A 20,873-nucleotide genomic window follows, 5' to 3' on the forward strand; every position below is an offset into this window, starting at 1 on the left:
CGTATTTCAGAGGTAAGCATACGATGTAATGGGTTTGAAACCCTTATATAGTACCCAATTTGTAAAGTTTCCTCAGAGAAGGTATTGGCAAAAATCTGGCTGGTTATATACGTATAGTATACGTTTGTGGCTTGTGGCGTTTTTCTTGTATTTTGAAGTTGTGCTCTGCATAGATAAAAATCTAATAATCCCAAAAAATTTAAAACAACGACTCAATCATAAATTGAGTCTTTGTCGGGGCTTTTTCGTAATAACAAACAAAAATTTTGCAAAAATTCGATATTGTACACCTTTTTCATTGAATAATCTATACAGTTAAGTTTGCACTGCATGCTATGTTATGAAACCACAGTCTAGTAACCATGTCTAGGTCTGATGGGAACATAGCCCTCGACGGGACAGAATAATACCCGAACGTACGATGAGGCAAATGATATAAATCTTAGTTGCTAGTAGTCCTTTCTCTAATCTATTTAGGAAGAACGATAAAGGGGGATGTTTAAAATATCGTTTACAAAAATAAACTTTAAAATAACAGCCCATTTACATTTTGTTTAAAAGCGTGTGTGTGTCCCACGTCAGGTATGTTGTCGTGAAAGGTCGTTTATCATATATTAATGGTTATGCCCCCCCCCCCCCCATTTCTCCCTTTATTTAGAAAATTGAGTATTGATAGCAGATCTTTGATTGTTTCTATTGAATTTATATATATATATATCTGTCATAAAATCGAGATAGTTCAGAGCGAGACATATCGACAATGTGTCGACTTGTCTATTTGTCGTCGTAGACTTAATGTCTGCATCAAAGATGTCGTTTCTTTTTCTGTCGTTGGGCTGATGTTCAGTTAACGTATAACCTACATCCGATTCTCCTTCTATTTCACACTTTAATATTGCGTGAATACTGCTGGTTGAAAAAAATATAAATCTGACAGAACTCATGTGATATATTGTTAGGACACATGTCTATTGTTGCAAATTACACGTCTCCCTCTAGATTTTTTTTTCTGTAGTTGGGTTGCTGCCTCATTGACAATTACATCTCATCTCCTTTTATTGACGCAGTACTTAACTTTCCATGGGCACTTATTGCTGACAAATAATATCATATAAATCGGATAGACTAAGCACTGCCAGTGTTTCTTTGCATCAAGTGTAGTGGTTGATTTGATGGTTTTTGCTTAACGTATAGTGGCAAATATTCCATGCAAATTAAAGCCACTGTGTTAGAAATTCACCTCAAGTCTACTTAAACATTAGCTTTTATTGATATTTTTCTGAGAGAAGGAGAGAGAAAAGAGAAAAAACCAGAATGATATAGAATTGCAGACACGAACTTGCTTCAAATGTGTTTTCTGGAATAAAACCACTATGCAATTTTAAGCATTGATGGCTATTTCGACTTAAGTTAGAATAAAGTGGCAGTTATCTCATAGCCAAATTATCTGCTCCCGACTTGACTGTGATGAAAAAAAAGCAACATATTACATAGTAGAGCACACTGGTTCCCGAAAAGTAGATAGTATAAGAACAGGTACTTCCGATCTGGGCAACAAGGCAAACATTGGCCCCATCATACTTTCATATATATATTATATCATTCACGAGAAACTTCCGTCACGGGTTCTACCGCCCCCCTGTGACGTGGAGCCTTTTTCAATTGACATCAATTCATTACCCATTTTCTTTTACGTTTGCACAAAGTTACAGCTACTCGTAGGAACTACAGTTTGTCTAAAAGATGTATTTCTGTCTTGTATGTTCTTTGTGACCGGGCCCGAAATAATCTATATACCTTCTTGGTGGTGTCAAGCGAAACAAAACACAAAGGAATTAACGCACACACAATTTTGAAAAATTAGCGAAGCTCTACCTACGCAAGTCTTACTAGTTTTCTGCAGACACATACAAATAAGCAAAAACTAAACGAAGAGGAAAATGACCCAACAGAAAAAAAAGAAAAAATTCCGTCACGGCTTTCTTGATTATTTCTTTTTTTTTTCATATCAACAATAGTCAGACTCTTTTTTTTTTTTTTTTTTTGAAACTCCACCACTTGCACGTGAACAGAAGTGTATATTTTAACACTGAGTTTCTTCTAAAATAATACAACAAACAAAAAACAGCGAATTTCATACCGTTCAGTTTTGTGTTGTTGGCTTGCTGTTTGATTGATGTATTATACACTGCATCTCCTGTATGATTCATATGACTGTTTTATGTGTCAACAAGTTGTTGCTTATTTACTAAGCAATGGAGGTATTTTGCATTTTATAGCTGATGTTTATCATTTGAAAAATCTATTTCAAGGTACCCCCCTTTTCTTCATAAAATAATTTATACCAAAACAATGCAAAAGCAAAACAAAAAGCAAAAAACAACAAAAAATCGTTTTCCAGACATAACTCGTAACAAAACAAGTTTCGTATTTCAGAGGTAAGCATACGATGTAATGGGTTTGAAACCCTTATATAGTACCCAATTTGTAAAGTTTCCTCAGAGAAGGTATTGGCAAAAATCTGGCTGGTTATATACGTATAGTATACGTTTGTGGCTTGTGGCGTTTTTCTTGTATTTTGAAGTTGTGCTCTGCATAGATAAAAATCTAATAATCCCAAAAAATTTAAAACAACGACTCAATCATAAATTGAGTCTTTGTCGGGGCTTTTTCGTAATAACAAACAAAAATTTTGCAAAAATTCGATATTGTACACCTTTTTCATTGAATAATCTATACAGTTAAGTTTGCACTGCATGCTATGTTATGAAACCACAGTCTAGTAACCATGTCTAGGTCTGATGGGAACATAGCCCTCGACGGGACAGAATAATACCCGAACGTACGATGAGGCAAATGATATAAATCTTAGTTGCTAGTAGTCCTTTCTCTAATCTATTTAGGAAGAACGATAAAGGGGGATGTTTAAAATATCGTTTACAAAAATAAACTTTAAAATAACAGCCCATTTACATTTTGTTTAAAAGCGTGTGTGTGTCCCACGTCAGGTATGTTGTCGTGAAAGGTCGTTTATCATATATTAATGGTTATGCCCCCCCCCCCCCCCCCATTTCTCCCTTTATTTAGAAAATTGAGTATTGATAGCAGATCTTTGATTGTTTCTATTGAATTTATATATATATATATCTGTCATAAAATCGAGATAGTTCAGAGCGAGACATATCGACAATGTGTCGACTTGTCTATTTGTCGTCGTAGACTTAATGTCTGCATCAAAGATGTCGTTTCTTTTTCTGTCGTTGGGCTGATGTTCAGTTAACGTATAACCTACATCCGATTCTCCTTCTATTTCACACTTTAATATTGCGTGAATACTGCTGGTTGAAAAAAATATAAATCTGACAGAACTCATGTGATATATTGTTAGGACACATGTCTATTGTTGCAAATTACACGTCTCCCTCTAGATTTTTTTTTCTGTAGTTGGGTTGCTGCCTCATTGACAATTACATCTCATCTCCTTTTATTGACGCAGTACTTAACTTTCCATGGGCACTTATTGCTGACAAATAATATCATATAAATCGGATAGACTAAGCACTGCCAGTGTTTCTTTGCATCAAGTGTAGTGGTTGATTTGATGGTTTTTGCTTAACGTATAGTGGCAAATATTCCATGCAAATTAAAGCCACTGTGTTAGAAATTCACCTCAAGTCTACTTAAACATTAGCTTTTATTGATATTTTTCTGAGAGAAGGAGAGAGAAAAGAGAAAAAACCAGAATGATATAGAATTGCAGACACGAACTTGCTTCAAATGTGTTTTCTGGAATAAAACCACTATGCAATTTTAAGCATTGATGGCTATTTCGACTTAAGTTAGAATAAAGTGGCAGTTATCTCATAGCCAAATTATCTGCTCCCGACTTGACTGTGATGAAAAAAAAGCAACATATTACATAGTAGAGCACACTGGTTCCCGAAAAGTAGATAGTATAAGAACAGGTACTTCCGATCTGGGCAACAAGGCAAACATTGGCCCCATCATACTTTCATATATATATTATATCATTCACGAGAAACTTCCGTCACGGGTTCTACCGCCCCCCTGTGACGTGGAGCCTTTTTCAATTGACATCAATTCATTACCCATTTTCTTTTACGTTTGCACAAAGTTACAGCTACTCGTAGGAACTACAGTTTGTCTAAAAGATGTATTTCTGTCTTGTATGTTCTTTGTGACCGGGCCCGAAATAATCTATATACCTTCTTGGTGGTGTCAAGCGAAACAAAACACAAAGGAATTAACGCACACACAATTTTGAAAAATTAGCGAAGCTCTACCTACGCAAGTCTTACTAGTTTTCTGCAGACACATACAAATAAGCAAACACTAAACGAAGAGGAAAATGACCCAACAGAAAAAAAAGAAAAAATTCCGTCACGGCTTTCTTGATTATTTCTTTTTTTTTTTCATATCAACAATAGTCAGACTCTTTTTTTTTTTTTTTTTTTGAAACTCCACCACTTGCACGTGAACAGAAGTGTATATTTTAACACTGAGTTTCTTCTAAAATAATACAACAAACAAAAAACAGCGAATTTCATACCGTTCAGTTTTGTGTTGTTGGCTTGCTGTTTGATTGATGTATTATACACTGCATCTCCTGTATGATTCATATGACTGTTTTATGTGTCAACAAGTTGTTGCTTATTTACTAAGCAATGGAGGTATTTTGCATTTTATAGCTGATGTTTATCATTTGAAAAATCTATTTCAAGGTACCCCCCTTTTCTTCATAAAATAATTTATACCAAAACAATGCAAAAGCAAAACAAAAAGCAAAAAACAACAAAAAATCGTTTTCCAGACATAACTCGTAACAAAACAAGTTTCGTATTTCAGAGGTAAGCATACGATGTAATGGGTTTGAAACCCTTATATAGTACCCAATTTGTAAAGTTTCCTCAGAGAAGGTATTGGCAAAAATCTGGCTGGTTATATACGTATAGTATACGTTTGTGGCTTGTGGCGTTTTTCTTGTATTTTGAAGTTGTGCTCTGCATAGATAAAAATCTAATAATCCCAAAAAATTTAAAACAACGACTCAATCATAAATTGAGTCTTTGTCGGGGCTTTTTCGTAATAACAAACAAAAATTTTGCAAAAATTCGATATTGTACACCTTTTTCATTGAATAATCTATACAGTTAAGTTTGCACTGCATGCTATGTTATGAAACCACAGTCTAGTAACCATGTCTAGGTCTGATGGGAACATAGCCCTCGACGGGACAGAATAATACCCGAACGTACGATGAGGCAAATGATATAAATCTTAGTTGCTAGTAGTCCTTTCTCTAATCTATTTAGGAAGAACGATAAAGGGGGATGTTTAAAATATCGTTTACAAAAATAAACTTTAAAATAACAGCCCATTTACATTTTGTTTAAAAGCGTGTGTGTGTCCCACGTCAGGTATGTTGTCGTGAAAGGTCGTTTATCATATATTAATGGTTATGCCCCCCCCCCCCCCCCCCATTTCTCCCTTTATTTAGAAAATTGAGTATTGATAGCAGATCTTTGATTGTTTCTATTGAATTTATATATATATATATCTGTCATAAAATCGAGATAGTTCAGAGCGAGACATATCGACAATGTGTCGACTTGTCTATTTGTCGTCGTAGACTTAATGTCTGCATCAAAGATGTCGTTTCTTTTTCTGTCGTTGGGCTGATGTTCAGTTAACGTATAACCTACATCCGATTCTCCTTCTATTTCACACTTTAATATTGCGTGAATACTGCTGGTTGAAAAAAATATAAATCTGACAGAACTCATGTGATATATTGTTAGGACACATGTCTATTGTTGCAAATTACACGTCTCCCTCTAGATTTTTTTTTCTGTAGTTGGGTTGCTGCCTCATTGACAATTACATCTCATCTCCTTTTATTGACGCAGTACTTAACTTTCCATGGGCACTTATTGCTGACAAATAATATCATATAAATCGGATAGACTAAGCACTGCCAGTGTTTCTTTGCATCAAGTGTAGTGGTTGATTTGATGGTTTTTGCTTAACGTATAGTGGCAAATATTCCATGCAAATTAAAGCCACTGTGTTAGAAATTCACCTCAAGTCTACTTAAACATTAGCTTTTATTGATATTTTTCTGAGAGAAGGAGAGAGAAAAGAGAAAAAACCAGAATGATATAGAATTGCAGACACGAACTTGCTTCAAATGTGTTTTCTGGAATAAAACCACTATGCAATTTTAAGCATTGATGGCTATTTCGACTTAAGTTAGAATAAAGTGGCAGTTATCTCATAGCCAAATTATCTGCTCCCGACTTGACTGTGATGAAAAAAAAGCAACATATTACATAGTAGAGCACACTGGTTCCCGAAAAGTAGATAGTATAAGAACAGGTACTTCCGATCTGGGCAACAAGGCAAACATTGGCCCCATCATACTTTCATATATATATTATATCATTCACGAGAAACTTCCGTCACGGGTTCTACCGCCCCCCTGTGACGTGGAGCCTTTTTCAATTGACATCAATTCATTACCCATTTTCTTTTACGTTTGCACAAAGTTACAGCTACTCGTAGGAACTACAGTTTGTCTAAAAGATGTATTTCTGTCTTGTATGTTCTTTGTGACCGGGCCCGAAATAATCTATATACCTTCTTGGTGGTGTCAAGCGAAACAAAACACAAAGGAATTAACGCACACACAATTTTGAAAAATTAGCGAAGCTCTACCTACGCAAGTCTTACTAGTTTTCTGCAGACACATACAAATAAGCAAAAACTAAACGAAGAGGAAAATGACCCAACAGAAAAAAAAGAAAAAATTCCGTCACGGCTTTCTTGATTATTTCTTTTTTTTTTCATATCAACAATAGTCAGACTCTTTTTTTTTTTTTTTTTTTTGAAACTCCACCACTTGCACGTGAACAGAAGTGTATATTTTAACACTGAGTTTCTTCTAAAATAATACAACAAACAAAAAACAGCGAATTTCATACCGTTCAGTTTTGTGTTGTTGGCTTGCTGTTTGATTGATGTATTATACACTGCATCTCCTGTATGATTCATATGACTGTTTTATGTGTCAACAAGTTGTTGCTTATTTACTAAGCAATGGAGGTATTTTGCATTTTATAGCTGATGTTTATCATTTGAAAAATCTATTTCAAGGTACCCCCCTTTTCTTCATAAAATAATTTATACCAAAACAATGCAAAAGCAAAACAAAAAGCAAAAAACAACAAAAAATCGTTTTCCAGACATAACTCGTAACAAAACAAGTTTCGTATTTCAGAGGTAAGCATACGATGTAATGGGTTTGAAACCCTTATATAGTACCCAATTTGTAAAGTTTCCTCAGAGAAGGTATTGGCAAAAATCTGGCTGGTTATATACGTATAGTATACGTTTGTGGCTTGTGGCGTTTTTCTTGTATTTTGAAGTTGTGCTCTGCATAGATAAAAATCTAATAATCCCAAAAAATTTAAAACAACGACTCAATCATAAATTGAGTCTTTGTCGGGGCTTTTTCGTAATAACAAACAAAAATTTTGCAAAAATTCGATATTGTACACCTTTTTCATTGAATAATCTATACAGTTAAGTTTGCACTGCATGCTATGTTATGAAACCACAGTCTAGTAACCATGTCTAGGTCTGATGGGAACATAGCCCTCGACGGGACAGAATAATACCCGAACGTACGATGAGGCAAATGATATAAATCTTAGTTGCTAGTAGTCCTTTCTCTAATCTATTTAGGAAGAACGATAAAGGGGGATGTTTAAAATATCGTTTACAAAAATAAACTTTAAAATAACAGCCCATTTACATTTTGTTTAAAAGCGTGTGTGTGTCCCACGTCAGGTATGTTGTCGTGAAAGGTCGTTTATCATATATTAATGGTTATGCCCCCCCCCCCCCCCCCCATTTCTCCCTTTATTTAGAAAATTGAGTATTGATAGCAGATCTTTGATTGTTTCTATTGAATTTATATATATATATATCTGTCATAAAATCGAGATAGTTCAGAGCGAGACATATCGACAATGTGTCGACTTGTCTATTTGTCGTCGTAGACTTAATGTCTGCATCAAAGATGTCGTTTCTTTTTCTGTCGTTGGGCTGATGTTCAGTTAACGTATAACCTACATCCGATTCTCCTTCTATTTCACACTTTAATATTGCGTGAATACTGCTGGTTGAAAAAAATATAAATCTGACAGAACTCATGTGATATATTGTTAGGACACATGTCTATTGTTGCAAATTACACGTCTCCCTCTAGATTTTTTTTTCTGTAGTTGGGTTGCTGCCTCATTGACAATTACATCTCATCTCCTTTTATTGACGCAGTACTTAACTTTCCATGGGCACTTATTGCTGACAAATAATATCATATAAATCGGATAGACTAAGCACTGCCAGTGTTTCTTTGCATCAAGTGTAGTGGTTGATTTGATGGTTTTTGCTTAACGTATAGTGGCAAATATTCCATGCAAATTAAAGCCACTGTGTTAGAAATTCACCTCAAGTCTACTTAAACATTAGCTTTTATTGATATTTTTCTGAGAGAAGGAGAGAGAAAAGAGAAAAAACCAGAATGATATAGAATTGCAGACACGAACTTGCTTCAAATGTGTTTTCTGGAATAAAACCACTATGCAATTTTAAGCATTGATGGCTATTTCGACTTAAGTTAGAATAAAGTGGCAGTTATCTCATAGCCAAATTATCTGCTCCCGACTTGACTGTGATGAAAAAAAAGCAACATATTACATAGTAGAGCACACTGGTTCCCGAAAAGTAGATAGTATAAGAACAGGTACTTCCGATCTGGGCAACAAGGCAAACATTGGCCCCATCATACTTTCATATATATATTATATCATTCACGAGAAACTTCCGTCACGGGTTCTACCGCCCCCCTGTGACGTGGAGCCTTTTTCAATTGACATCAATTCATTACCCATTTTCTTTTACGTTTGCACAAAGTTACAGCTACTCGTAGGAACTACAGTTTGTCTAAAAGATGTATTTCTGTCTTGTATGTTCTTTGTGACCGGGCCCGAAATAATCTATATACCTTCTTGGTGGTGTCAAGCGAAACAAAACACAAAGGAATTAACGCACACACAATTTTGAAAAATTAGCGAAGCTCTACCTACGCAAGTCTTACTAGTTTTCTGCAGACACATACAAATAAGCAAACACTAAACGAAGAGGAAAATGACCCAACAGAAAAAAAAGAAAAAATTCCGTCACGGCTTTCTTGATTATTTCTTTTTTTTTTTCATATCAACAATAGTCAGACTCTTTTTTTTTTTTTTTTTTTTGAAACTCCACCACTTGCACGTGAACAGAAGTGTATATTTTAACACTGAGTTTCTTCTAAAATAATACAACAAACAAAAAACAGCGAATTTCATACCGTTCAGTTTTGTGTTGTTGGCTTGCTGTTTGATTGATGTATTATACACTGCATCTCCTGTATGATTCATATGACTGTTTTATGTGTCAACAAGTTGTTGCTTATTTACTAAGCAATGGAGGTATTTTGCATTTTATAGCTGATGTTTATCATTTGAAAAATCTATTTCAAGGTACCCCCCTTTTCTTCATAAAATAATTTATACCAAAACAATGCAAAAGCAAAACAAAAAGCAAAAAACAACAAAAAATCGTTTTCCAGACATAACTCGTAACAAAACAAGTTTCGTATTTCAGAGGTAAGCATACGATGTAATGGGTTTGAAACCCTTATATAGTACCCAATTTGTAAAGTTTCCTCAGAGAAGGTATTGGCAAAAATCTGGCTGGTTATATACGTATAGTATACGTTTGTGGCTTGTGGCGTTTTTCTTGTATTTTGAAGTTGTGCTCTGCATAGATAAAAATCTAATAATCCCAAAAAATTTAAAACAACGACTCAATCATAAATTGAGTCTTTGTCGGGGCTTTTTCGTAATAACAAACAAAAATTTTGCAAAAATTCGATATTGTACACCTTTTTCATTGAATAATCTATACAGTTAAGTTTGCACTGCATGCTATGTTATGAAACCACAGTCTAGTAACCATGTCTAGGTCTGATGGGAACATAGCCCTCGACGGGACAGAATAATACCCGAACGTACGATGAGGCAAATGATATAAATCTTAGTTGCTAGTAGTCCTTTCTCTAATCTATTTAGGAAGAACGATAAAGGGGGATGTTTAAAATATCGTTTACAAAAATAAACTTTAAAATAACAGCCCATTTACATTTTGTTTAAAAGCGTGTGTGTGTCCCACGTCAGGTATGTTGTCGTGAAAGGTCGTTTATCATATATTAATGGTTATGCCCCCCCCCCCCCCCCCCATTTCTCCCTTTATTTAGAAAATTGAGTATTGATAGCAGATCTTTGATTGTTTCTATTGAATTTATATATATATATATCTGTCATAAAATCGAGATAGTTCAGAGCGAGACATATCGACAATGTGTCGACTTGTCTATTTGTCGTCGTAGACTTAATGTCTGCATCAAAGATGTCGTTTCTTTTTCTGTCGTTGGGCTGATGTTCAGTTAACGTATAACCTACATCCGATTCTCCTTCTATTTCACACTTTAATATTGCGTGAATACTGCTGGTTGAAAAAAATATAAATCTGACAGAACTCATGTGATATATTGTTAGGACACATGTCTATTGTTGCAAATTACACGTCTCCCTCTAGATTTTTTTTTCTGTAGTTGGGTTGCTGCCTCATTGACAATTACATCTCATCTCCTTTTATTGACGCAGTACTTAACTTTCCATGGGCACTTATTGCTGACAAATAATATCATATAAATCGGATAGACTAAGCACTGCCAGTGTTTCTTTGCATCAAGTGTAGTGGTTGATTTGATGGTTTTTGCTTAACGTATAGTGGCAAATATTCCATGCAAATTAAAGCCACTGTGTTAGAAATTCACCTCAAGTCTACTTAAACATTAGCTTTTATTGATATTTTTCTGAGAGAAGGAGAGAGAAAAGAGAAAAAACCAGAATGATATAGAATTGCAGACACGAACTTGCTTCAAATGTGTTTTCTGGAATAAAACCACTATGCAATTTTAAGCATTGATGGCTATTTCGACTTAAGTTAGAATAAAGTGGCAGTTATCTCATAGCCAAATTATCTGCTCCCGACTTGACTGTGATGAAAAAAAAGCAACATATTACATAGTAGAGCACACTGGTTCCCGAAAAGTAGATAGTATAAGAACAGGTACTTCCGATCTGGGCAACAAGGCAAACATTGGCCCCATCATACTTTCATATATATATTATATCATTCACGAGAAACTTCCGTCACGGGTTCTACCGCCCCCCTGTGACGTGGAGCCTTTTTCAATTGACATCAATTCATTACCCATTTTCTTTTACGTTTGCACAAAGTTACAGCTACTCGTAGGAACTACAGTTTGTCTAAAAGATGTATTTCTGTCTTGTATGTTCTTTGTGACCGGGCCCGAAATAATCTATATACCTTCTTGGTGGTGTCAAGCGAAACAAAACACAAAGGAATTAACGCACACACAATTTTGAAAAATTAGCGAAGCTCTACCTACGCAAGTCTTACTAGTTTTCTGCAGACACATACAAATAAGCAAAAACTAAACGAAGAGGAAAATGACCCAACAGAAAAAAAAGAAAAAATTCCGTCACGGCTTTCTTGATTATTTCTTTTTTTTTTCATATCAACAATAGTCAGACTCTTTTTTTTTTTTTTTTTTTTGAAACTCCACCACTTGCACGTGAACAGAAGTGTATATTTTAACACTGAGTTTCTTCTAAAATAATACAACAAACAAAAAACAGCGAATTTCATACCGTTCAGTTTTGTGTTGTTGGCTTGCTGTTTGATTGATGTATTATACACTGCATCTCCTGTATGATTCATATGACTGTTTTATGTGTCAACAAGTTGTTGCTTATTTACTAAGCAATGGAGGTATTTTGCATTTTATAGCTGATGTTTATCATTTGAAAAATCTATTTCAAGGTACCCCCCTTTTCTTCATAAAATAATTTATACCAAAACAATGCAAAAGCAAAACAAAAAGCAAAAAACAACAAAAAATCGTTTTCCAGACATAACTCGTAACAAAACAAGTTTCGTATTTCAGAGGTAAGCATACGATGTAATGGGTTTGAAACCCTTATATAGTACCCAATTTGCAAAGTTTCCTCAGAGAAGGTATTGGCAAAAATCTGGCTGGTTATATACGTATAGTATACGTTTGTGGCTTGTGGCGTTTTTCTTGTATTTTGAAGTTGTGCTCTGCATAGATAAAAATCTAATAATCCCTAAAAATTTAAAACAACGACTCAATCTATTGTCGGGGCTTTTTCGTAATAACAAACAAAAATTTTGCAAAAATTCGATATAGTACACCTTTTTCATTGAATAATCTATACAGTTAAGTTTGCACTGCATGCTATGTTATGAAACCACAGTCTAGTAACCATGTCTAGGTCTGATGGGAACATAGCCCTCGACGGGACAGAATAATTCCCGAACGTACGATGAGGCGAATGATATAAATCTTAGTTGCTAGTAGTCCTTTCTCTAATCTATTTAGGAAGAACGATAAAAGGGGGATGTTTAAAATATCGTTTAAAAAAATAAGCTTTAAAATAACAGCCCATTTACATTTTGTTTAAAACCGTGTGTGTGTCCCACGTCAGGTATGTTGTCTTGAAAGGTCGTTTATCATATATTAATGGTTATGCCCCCCCTTTTTTCCCTTTATTTAGAGAATTGAGTATTGATAGCAGATCTTTGATTGTTTCTATTGAATTTATATATATATATCTGTCATAAAATCGAGATAGTTCAGAGCGAGACATATCGACAATGTGTCGAATTGTCTATTTGTCGTCGTAGACTTAATGTCTGCATCAAAGATGTCGTTTCTTTTTCTGTCGTTGGGCTGATGTTCAGTTAACGTATAACCTACATCCGATTCTCCTTCTATTTCACACTTTTAATATTGCGTGAATACTGCTGGTTGAAAAAAATATAAATCTGACAGAACTCATGTGATATATTGTTAGGACACATGTCTATTGTTGCAAATTACACGTCTCCCTCTAGATTATTTTTTTCTGTAGTTGGGTTGCTGCCTCATTGACAATTACATCTCATCTCCTTTTATTGAAGCAGTACTTAACTTTCCATGGGCACTTATTGCTGACAAATAATATCATATAAATCGGATAGACTAAGCACTGCCAGTGTTTCTTTGCATCAAGTGTAGTGGTTGATTTGATGGTTTTTGCTTAACGTATAGTGGCAAATATTCCATGCAAATTAAAGCCACTGTGTTAGAAATTCACCTCAAGTCTACTTAAACATTAGCTTTTATTGATATTTTTCTGAGAGAAGGAGAGAGAAAAGAGAAAAAAAACAGAATGATATAGAATTGCAGACACGAACTTGCTTCAAATGTGTTTTCTGGAATAAAACCACTATGCAATTTTAAGCATTGATGGCTATTTCGACTTAAGTTAGAATAAAGTGGCAGTTATCTCATAGCCAAATTATCTGCTCCCGACTTGACTGTGATGAAAAAAAAGCAACATATTACATAGTAGAGCACACTGGTTCCCGAAAAGTAGATAGTATAAGAACAGGTACTTCCGATCTGGGCAACAAGGCAAACATTGGCCCCATCATACTTTCATATATATATTATATCATTCACGAGAAACTTCCGTCACGGGTTCTACCGCCCCCCTGTGACGTGGAGCCTTTTTCAATTGACATCAATTCATTACCCATTTTCTTTTATGTTTGCACAAAGTTACAGCTACTCGTAGGAACTACAGTTTGTCTAAAAGATGTATTTCTGTCTTGTATGTTCTTTGTGACCGGGCCCGAAATAATCTATATACCTTCTTGGTGGTGTCAAGCGAAACAAAACACAAAGGAATTAACGCACACACAATTTTGAAAAATTAGCGAAGCTCTACCTACGCAAGTCTTACTAGTTTTCTGCAGACACATACAAATAAGCAAAAACTAAACGAAGAGGAAAATGACCCAACAGAAAAAAAAAGAAAAAATTCCGTCACGGCTTTCTTGATTATTTCTTTTTTTTTTCATATCAAAAATAGTCAGACTCTTTTTTTTTTCTTTTTTTTTTGAAACTCCACCACTTGCACGTGAACAGAAGTGTATATTTTAACACTGAGTTTCTTCTAAAATAATACAACAAACAAAAAACAGCGAATTTCATACCGTTCAGTTTTGTGTTGTTGGCTTGCTGTTTGATTGATGTATTATACACTGCATCTCCTGTATGATTCATATGACTGTTTTATGTGTCAACAAGTTGTTGCTTATTTACTAAGCAATGGAGGTATTTTGCATTTTATAGCTGATGTTTATCATTTGAAAAATCTATTTCAAGGTACCCCCCTTTTCTTCATAAAATAATTTATACCAAAACAATGCAAAAGCAAAACAAAAAGCATAAAACAACAAAAAATCGTTTTCCAGACATAACTCGTAACAAAACAAGTTTCGTATTTCAGAGGTAAGCATACGATGTAATGGGTTTGAAACCCTTATATAGTACACATGCTTTATTTGATTGCATTTGATTGGATTACTTTTACTCAGTCTATAAATGTCTATTTCATGATAGAAACTTTCATTGTTAGGTTGCTTTCTTGAGGTCATTTGCTGATTTGACTATCATTTTGAAAAGAAGAAGAGTTACAAAGCATTATTAAGCAGAATATAAAATTTCATACTTTTGATTTTTGTACTTTATTTACTGTTTAAACGCCACAGTCAATAACGCATTTCTAGCTTGTTTGTTTCTATTTTTTAAAACATATAGTAAACAGTTACATGAGATCGAATCCATCATGTGTGTTTAATGATTGTTGGACACGAACGTATACACAAACAACCAACTTTTTCAACAAAGACTTAAAACTATATTTATTTAATAAATGCATTTAAATTTTGTTATCAAAATACTTCATACAATATAATATACAATTTTTAGAGAACAAAAAGTACAAACTATCAAATATCAACTTTAAATGAGGAATTTTCTTGATTAGATTATAACCTCTGGATAACCAAACTCCATCAGTTCTTCAACCAAAACTGGAGGTCCTGGGACTGCATTGTACCAGTGGTATACGTAAGCCTCCCACTCCAGTATAACTTGTGGGTTTGTATCCAACATTCTGGTATAATATCCCATCGCTGTAGGCCTTTCTCCATTACCTTCTACAAAATCACTAGGGCATGTCTCTCTTGGTGGAGGATGCAACATTAACATGAAATCTTTGCCTAAATAAAAAAAATAAAAAAAAGAATCTACATCTTCTCTTCAAATTTGAAACATTCTACCTAGGAAATGTAAGTTGATTTTTGTCATGATGTGATATACCAAGGCCAACTTGAAAGTAACAATAATTTGTCAAGGTATATCAAGTTGTGAACTTCCTCTGGAAACTAAGTTTTAAGTGAAATGCTATAGTATGTTCTCCTCCTGGAACAAAAATGATTTGCAAAAGGAACAAACAATGTAACATTTCTTTTCACTGTAAATAATATTCCAAAATATTCCTTACATTTAAATTCAGTTTTATAAATGAATTCCTATTCCATGACACCTCGTCACCTCCGTATTTGGAAGAGTTTTATTTATTGAAACATCAGTTCACCTTGTAATATTATCTAGTGTTGATCAATTTTTTGAAGGTATATGATGTTCCCCGTTTTATTACACTTATTGCCAATATATAATCAACCAAATTTTTCCCACGAAAGTGCCCCCCCCCCCCCTGGATCCGCCTATGCTATTAGGGGACATAATCATTAGTTAAGATCATGAATGGTTCCAGCTGAACTTTAGACTAAATATTTAATTTCATGCATCGTCCAACTTACCCATGAACATAGTGTACGATTTCCCATTGACGATTTGAATCCTGGAATCCAATTCTCTCTGCCTTGACTTTCGTAACATTTTCTTGATATAATTTCCTTGGCTCTCCTTAATCATGACTAAAGGATCTCCCCTTTTCGCCGGGTGACAAATCAAAAATACCTTTAGATATTTGACATGTTCGATAAGATATGATGCCTCTGGAAATCTTTCGAATAGATTTTCCGAAATATTCGATGATTGATATTTTAAATATATTTTCATGCCACGCAGACTGTTGGCATAATATCGAAGGAAATGTGGAATGTTGAATGCTTCACCATCATGTTCCCGATCTAATTTCAAATTCTCCAATCCTTTTTGGATCCGTCTATCTATATCACTGACAATCAAATGGCCGAATCTTATCGGTTTTGATTTTGGATGAAATGGACTCTCAACATATTCGGTAGTAGAGCAATTCAATCGTCTCCTTGGTCTGATTAATCTAATTGTTTGTTTTTTCTGTTCTATTGATTTGTCATCGTTGCTGCCGTTTAAAAGTTCTGATTTAGGTATAAGCTCATCCTTTGTCTTTGTCGTTTTGCACGATGACAGTTGATTTCCCATATCTTCACCATTGCTCGGATCAACAACAAAAGTAACGTTGCCGAGTAGATTCTGCAACGTAACTGTTTTGACTGTGACGTATCATGGTATTATCTAATTTGTCGAAAGCGTGCGACTCACTTCAATCAAGTAATTGAACTATTGAAAAAAGTAGATTCATGGTATACCGCCATCTTGGATTGTACTATCGCGGTACACAATAAGTCTTGTTATTTGCCCAAATCTGCAAATTTGTAGACAGATGTGCAATTTTATTGGTTAGACTGTTATTTATATGAAGAAAACTTGCTAATTTATTGCATTATCAAAAATATTGAAACATATACCAATCATTTGTGTTATAGAATCATTTCTTTTCAACTGAGCCATTTAAGGGGAGATAACTCTGTTAGTAAAAAAATATACTGGTCTGATAGGAAATTTTTTAATTTTTACTTGTAGCAAGAAAACAAGTTCGGTGACACCATTTTTTCTTTTTATTTTCTTAAAACATATTATAAAACCTATCTTCTCACAATTAACTTCAAAATTCTATCTCATAGATTTCTTTCTATGCACAAAAATGTGTTTTTTCATGATCATTCTAACCAATTTTAAGCAATTTTTGAACGACTCATAGCTTAAAAAATAGCACGGTGACCTATCTTTTTTTTTTTATTAAATTCTTTAAAAGAGCATGGTAAAATCTTCATTTTGACAAAGTATAAGAAAATTCTATCTCGGGAAACATATACCTATGATCTATTAATAAAATTTAATAAAACTGCTGAAACTACAAATTCGGATACCTTCTAGATTATGGTCTAAACTATTTGATTTTTATTGTATACATCAGAAACAGAATTGTTATGTAAAAAATGTCGTGCCACATATTACAGAATAGTCTACTTATCAGATAAATCTGATACTTAAGTAAAGGCCAATTATTGTCTATAAACCGCTACTTTGTATGATCCCTGTTAACAGATGACAAGTTTCTGCTTAAACAAGACTGCTTGTATATCTTAAAACATAATATGCAAATTCAGAATGTGATCAGTTTGAAGGTTATTTAAAACACAAACTGCATAAAGGTGTTCGTCTTCTCTCCAACTAAAAAGTATCAGAGGGTACACTAATGAGATTTCTTTTATCCCTCGTGTTAATATATTATTCATACTGCATCGATAGTTGTTCTTCTTTTCTTTTCTATTTTGCTGCAGTTCTCATTATTGTTATATTTTCATCTCTTATATTAAGTATAAAGAGAAAAGGACCAATACAATTTTTCGACTTGACGTATTTGTAGATCTTGTCTCGCTGGTCATTTTTTGCTTATAGATTAGTTTTAAAGACAATAACTTAAATAAGGCAGCAACCATTTGATTTTCGGGGGGGGGAATTGTTTTCTACTTGTCGACAACTAAAAAATAGATTGTCCCCCCCCCCCGAAAATCAAATGGTTGCTGCCTAAGGAGGAAAGACTTTGGTCATACTAATTTATAATTCTTGACTCGTTGATCATTTTTGCTATTTGAAATTGATTTTCAAGATAATAGGCAAAAATTTAAAAAAAAATATATATACGAAAATCGTTATTCAAGGGCAATAACTTCAATTAGATGTCGACTATTTCAGCTAGGAAGACAGTTTGTTTATGCAATTTATACGTGGTTCTCGTTTCTCTTTTTTTTTAAATTTTATATAGATTAGACCGTTCGTTTTCCTGTTTGAATGGTTTTACACTAGTAATGTTGGGGCCCTTTATAGCTTGTTGTTCGGTGTGATCTAAGGCTCCGTGTTGAAAGCCGTACATTGACCTAAAATGGTTTACATTTTTAAAATTGTTATTTGGATGGAGAGTTGTCTCATTGGCACTCACACCACATCTTCCTATATCTAATCTATATAGTTGAAGATCTTGTTTTGCTGGTAATTTTTGTTAGTTTACGTTTTTATGTTTTTGTTATGATTTCCAAGATAGTATGAAATTCAAAACAGTGTAGCTGTGGCCATTGATTGACCCATCAAAATCATCCATTGACTGGGACAATTTACGTGAACGTTTTTCTGTAACAACCACTGTTCATGACGTACCTACGATAGACATTTAAACTGTGGGGTCAACAAAGGTTTCTTAACGCCTTTAATTATAAAATAATTCGAAAAATTAATCAGGAATAACCTTTGTGTTTTGATTTATATAATTGATATAAATCAAAATATCGTGTTATTTCTGATTAATTTTTCGAATTACTTTATTTAGGTGTTGAGAACCTTTGGTGACCCCATAGTTTAAGTGTCTTTAAAAAGTACATAGTGAACATTGGTCGTTACATACAAACGTTCACCTAAATTGTCCCAGTCAATGAATGATTTTAATGTGTCAATCAATGGCCACAGCTACACTGTTTTGAATTTCATACTAATAGGCAAAAAACGCGAAATATTTGGGGGGAATTCGTTAATTAAAAGTAAAAACTTCAATAATATGTCAACTTAACTATTTCAGCCATGTAGACTTAATTGTAGATCTTGTTTGCTTTTTTAAGTTTCTATCTATTTATGGTTTTCAAGGGAACAGACAAAAACGCAGAATATTGGGCAAAACGTCGATTAAGGGCAATAACTCTTGTATAATGGTTAACAAGAAAATAAACTCTATGCACTTTCTTTAGCACTGTTATTTAAAATACTTTTAAAACTACATATCCCAATGATGATTGTGGTAAAATTTTGTTCCGATTCAGGGGCGGATCCAGCCATTTAAAAAAAGGGGGGGGGGGTCCCAACCAAGGATAAAGGGGGGGGGGGGTTCCAACCATATGTCCCTATTCAAATGCATTGATTGGCCAAAAAAAGGGGGGGTTCCAACCCCCTAAACCCTCCCCCTGGATCCGCCACTGCGATTGGCTCCATTGTATAAAGGAGAATGTTTTGTATACCAAAGAGGAACCAGAACTAAAAGTGATGAGAAAAATTTCCCTGACCAGGTCAGCTAGAAAATTAACACCACAACAAAGAAACCAAATAAGTGAGCAGAAGTACATCAGTTTAATATGCAGTTCTAGCTCTGTTACCAACAATGCATACATTGTATAAATACAAGTCAACCAAAACATCATTGAATCAAGACAGAAAGTTTTACTTACTTATATAAACTTGTAACAAAACCATAAGAAATATAGTTGTATCTAGACCTCAGTCCACATTCACCTCTTTGTGAAGTAAGCCTTCTTTCAATAAACTGTTGACAAAGAGATATGTCTCCTGTTATGTTATATTGATGGTATAATGCAAATGTTGCAACTAAAATATTTAATTTAATATCTAAACATGAAGGTTGAGGGCAAATAACACATAACCTCCATGGAAATGAGATGTACCAATGCATATAAATTTAAAACATCATACAAAATACCATTGACTGATCATAAGTGGTTCTTATTAAACTAAGCTAGACGAACCATGATGAGGGGGGTGGGGGGTGGGGGGGGGGGGGGGCATATATTCTACTGGGTACATGGAAATGAAATTGCAAATGCAAATACAACTGCCTACCAATTATCATTGACTTAACATTAGTTGTTCATCTTAAACTGATCTATTCACAAAGTTTAACATGTGATTAATGGAAAATATTCAGTCAGTGAACCATGACTGAGGGGTCCAACAATCTCCATGGGAATGAGATGAGCTAATACATCTGCATACCAAAGATTATTGACCTACCATTAATAATTTTCTTTAAACTGGTCATATCACAAACTTATACATGTAAACTAAGCTAAAGTTTTAAAGACAAGAGACCATGACTGAGGGGGCTGGGGAAATAATCTCCATGGAGATGAAATGTGCCAATGTTTATACATCTGCATACCAAATATAGCAGAGCTACTTGACCTAACAAGATGGTCCTTTTAAACTGACCTAATCACACAAACTCACATAGACATGTAAACAAAGCAAAATTTTAAAAGTCAATAGACCATGATGGGACAAGGTCAAATGATTTATATGGAAATTAGATGTGTTAATGCTTATACAACTGCATACCAAATATAATTGATCTGCAACTAGTGAATCCTCATAAACTTGACCTAGACCTTGACATTGACCTAACTAAAAATCATACATTTTTGACGCCACAGACACTGCTGTTGGAAACAGCACATATAAGTCTTGCTTTTAAGACACCTTTGATGCATGAAAATAAATCTGATAGGATCCATCTTTGTTCTGAAAAGCCTAAGTTTGACCTTTATTTATATTAAAACACAAAGGAGGATATGTCCGCTGGGTATAAATAAATAATACTATTAAAATCTCAAGTCAA

The 20,873-nt window shown here is 34.2% G+C and overlaps 1 protein-coding gene across 1 annotated transcript; it reads right to left on the reverse strand.

Moving 5' to 3' along the window:
• Positions 1-14,971: 14,971 nt before the first annotated feature.
• LOC139506254 (uncharacterized) lies at positions 14,972-16,619 on the reverse strand. Its single transcript, XM_071295418.1, has 2 exons — positions 15,952-16,619; positions 14,972-15,348 (listed from the first exon to the last, which is right to left on the reverse strand). The coding sequence occupies exons 1-2, from the start codon at positions 16,556-16,558 to the stop codon at positions 15,110-15,112; spliced, it is 846 nt and encodes a 281-aa protein (XP_071151519.1). The 5' UTR covers positions 16,559-16,619; the 3' UTR covers positions 14,972-15,109.
• Between the last annotated feature and the right edge of the window lie 4,254 nt (positions 16,620-20,873).

The sequence above is a fragment of the Mytilus edulis genome, unplaced genomic scaffold, assembly GCF_963676685.1.
Source record: "Mytilus edulis unplaced genomic scaffold, xbMytEdul2.2 SCAFFOLD_122, whole genome shotgun sequence".
Classification (NCBI taxonomy): Eukaryota; Metazoa; Mollusca; class Bivalvia; order Mytilida; family Mytilidae; genus Mytilus; species Mytilus edulis.

Excerpts from the sequence above, each read along its gene's own strand:
- LOC139506254 (XM_071295418.1), bottom strand. The coding sequence starts at position 16,558 with ATGGGAAATCAACTGTCATCGTGCAAAACGACAAAGACAAAGGATGAG. Across the intron at positions 15,349-15,951 it reads ATCGTACACTATGTTCATGG|GCAAAGATTTCATGTTAATG; the intron begins GTAAGTTGGACG and ends TTTTTTATTTAG.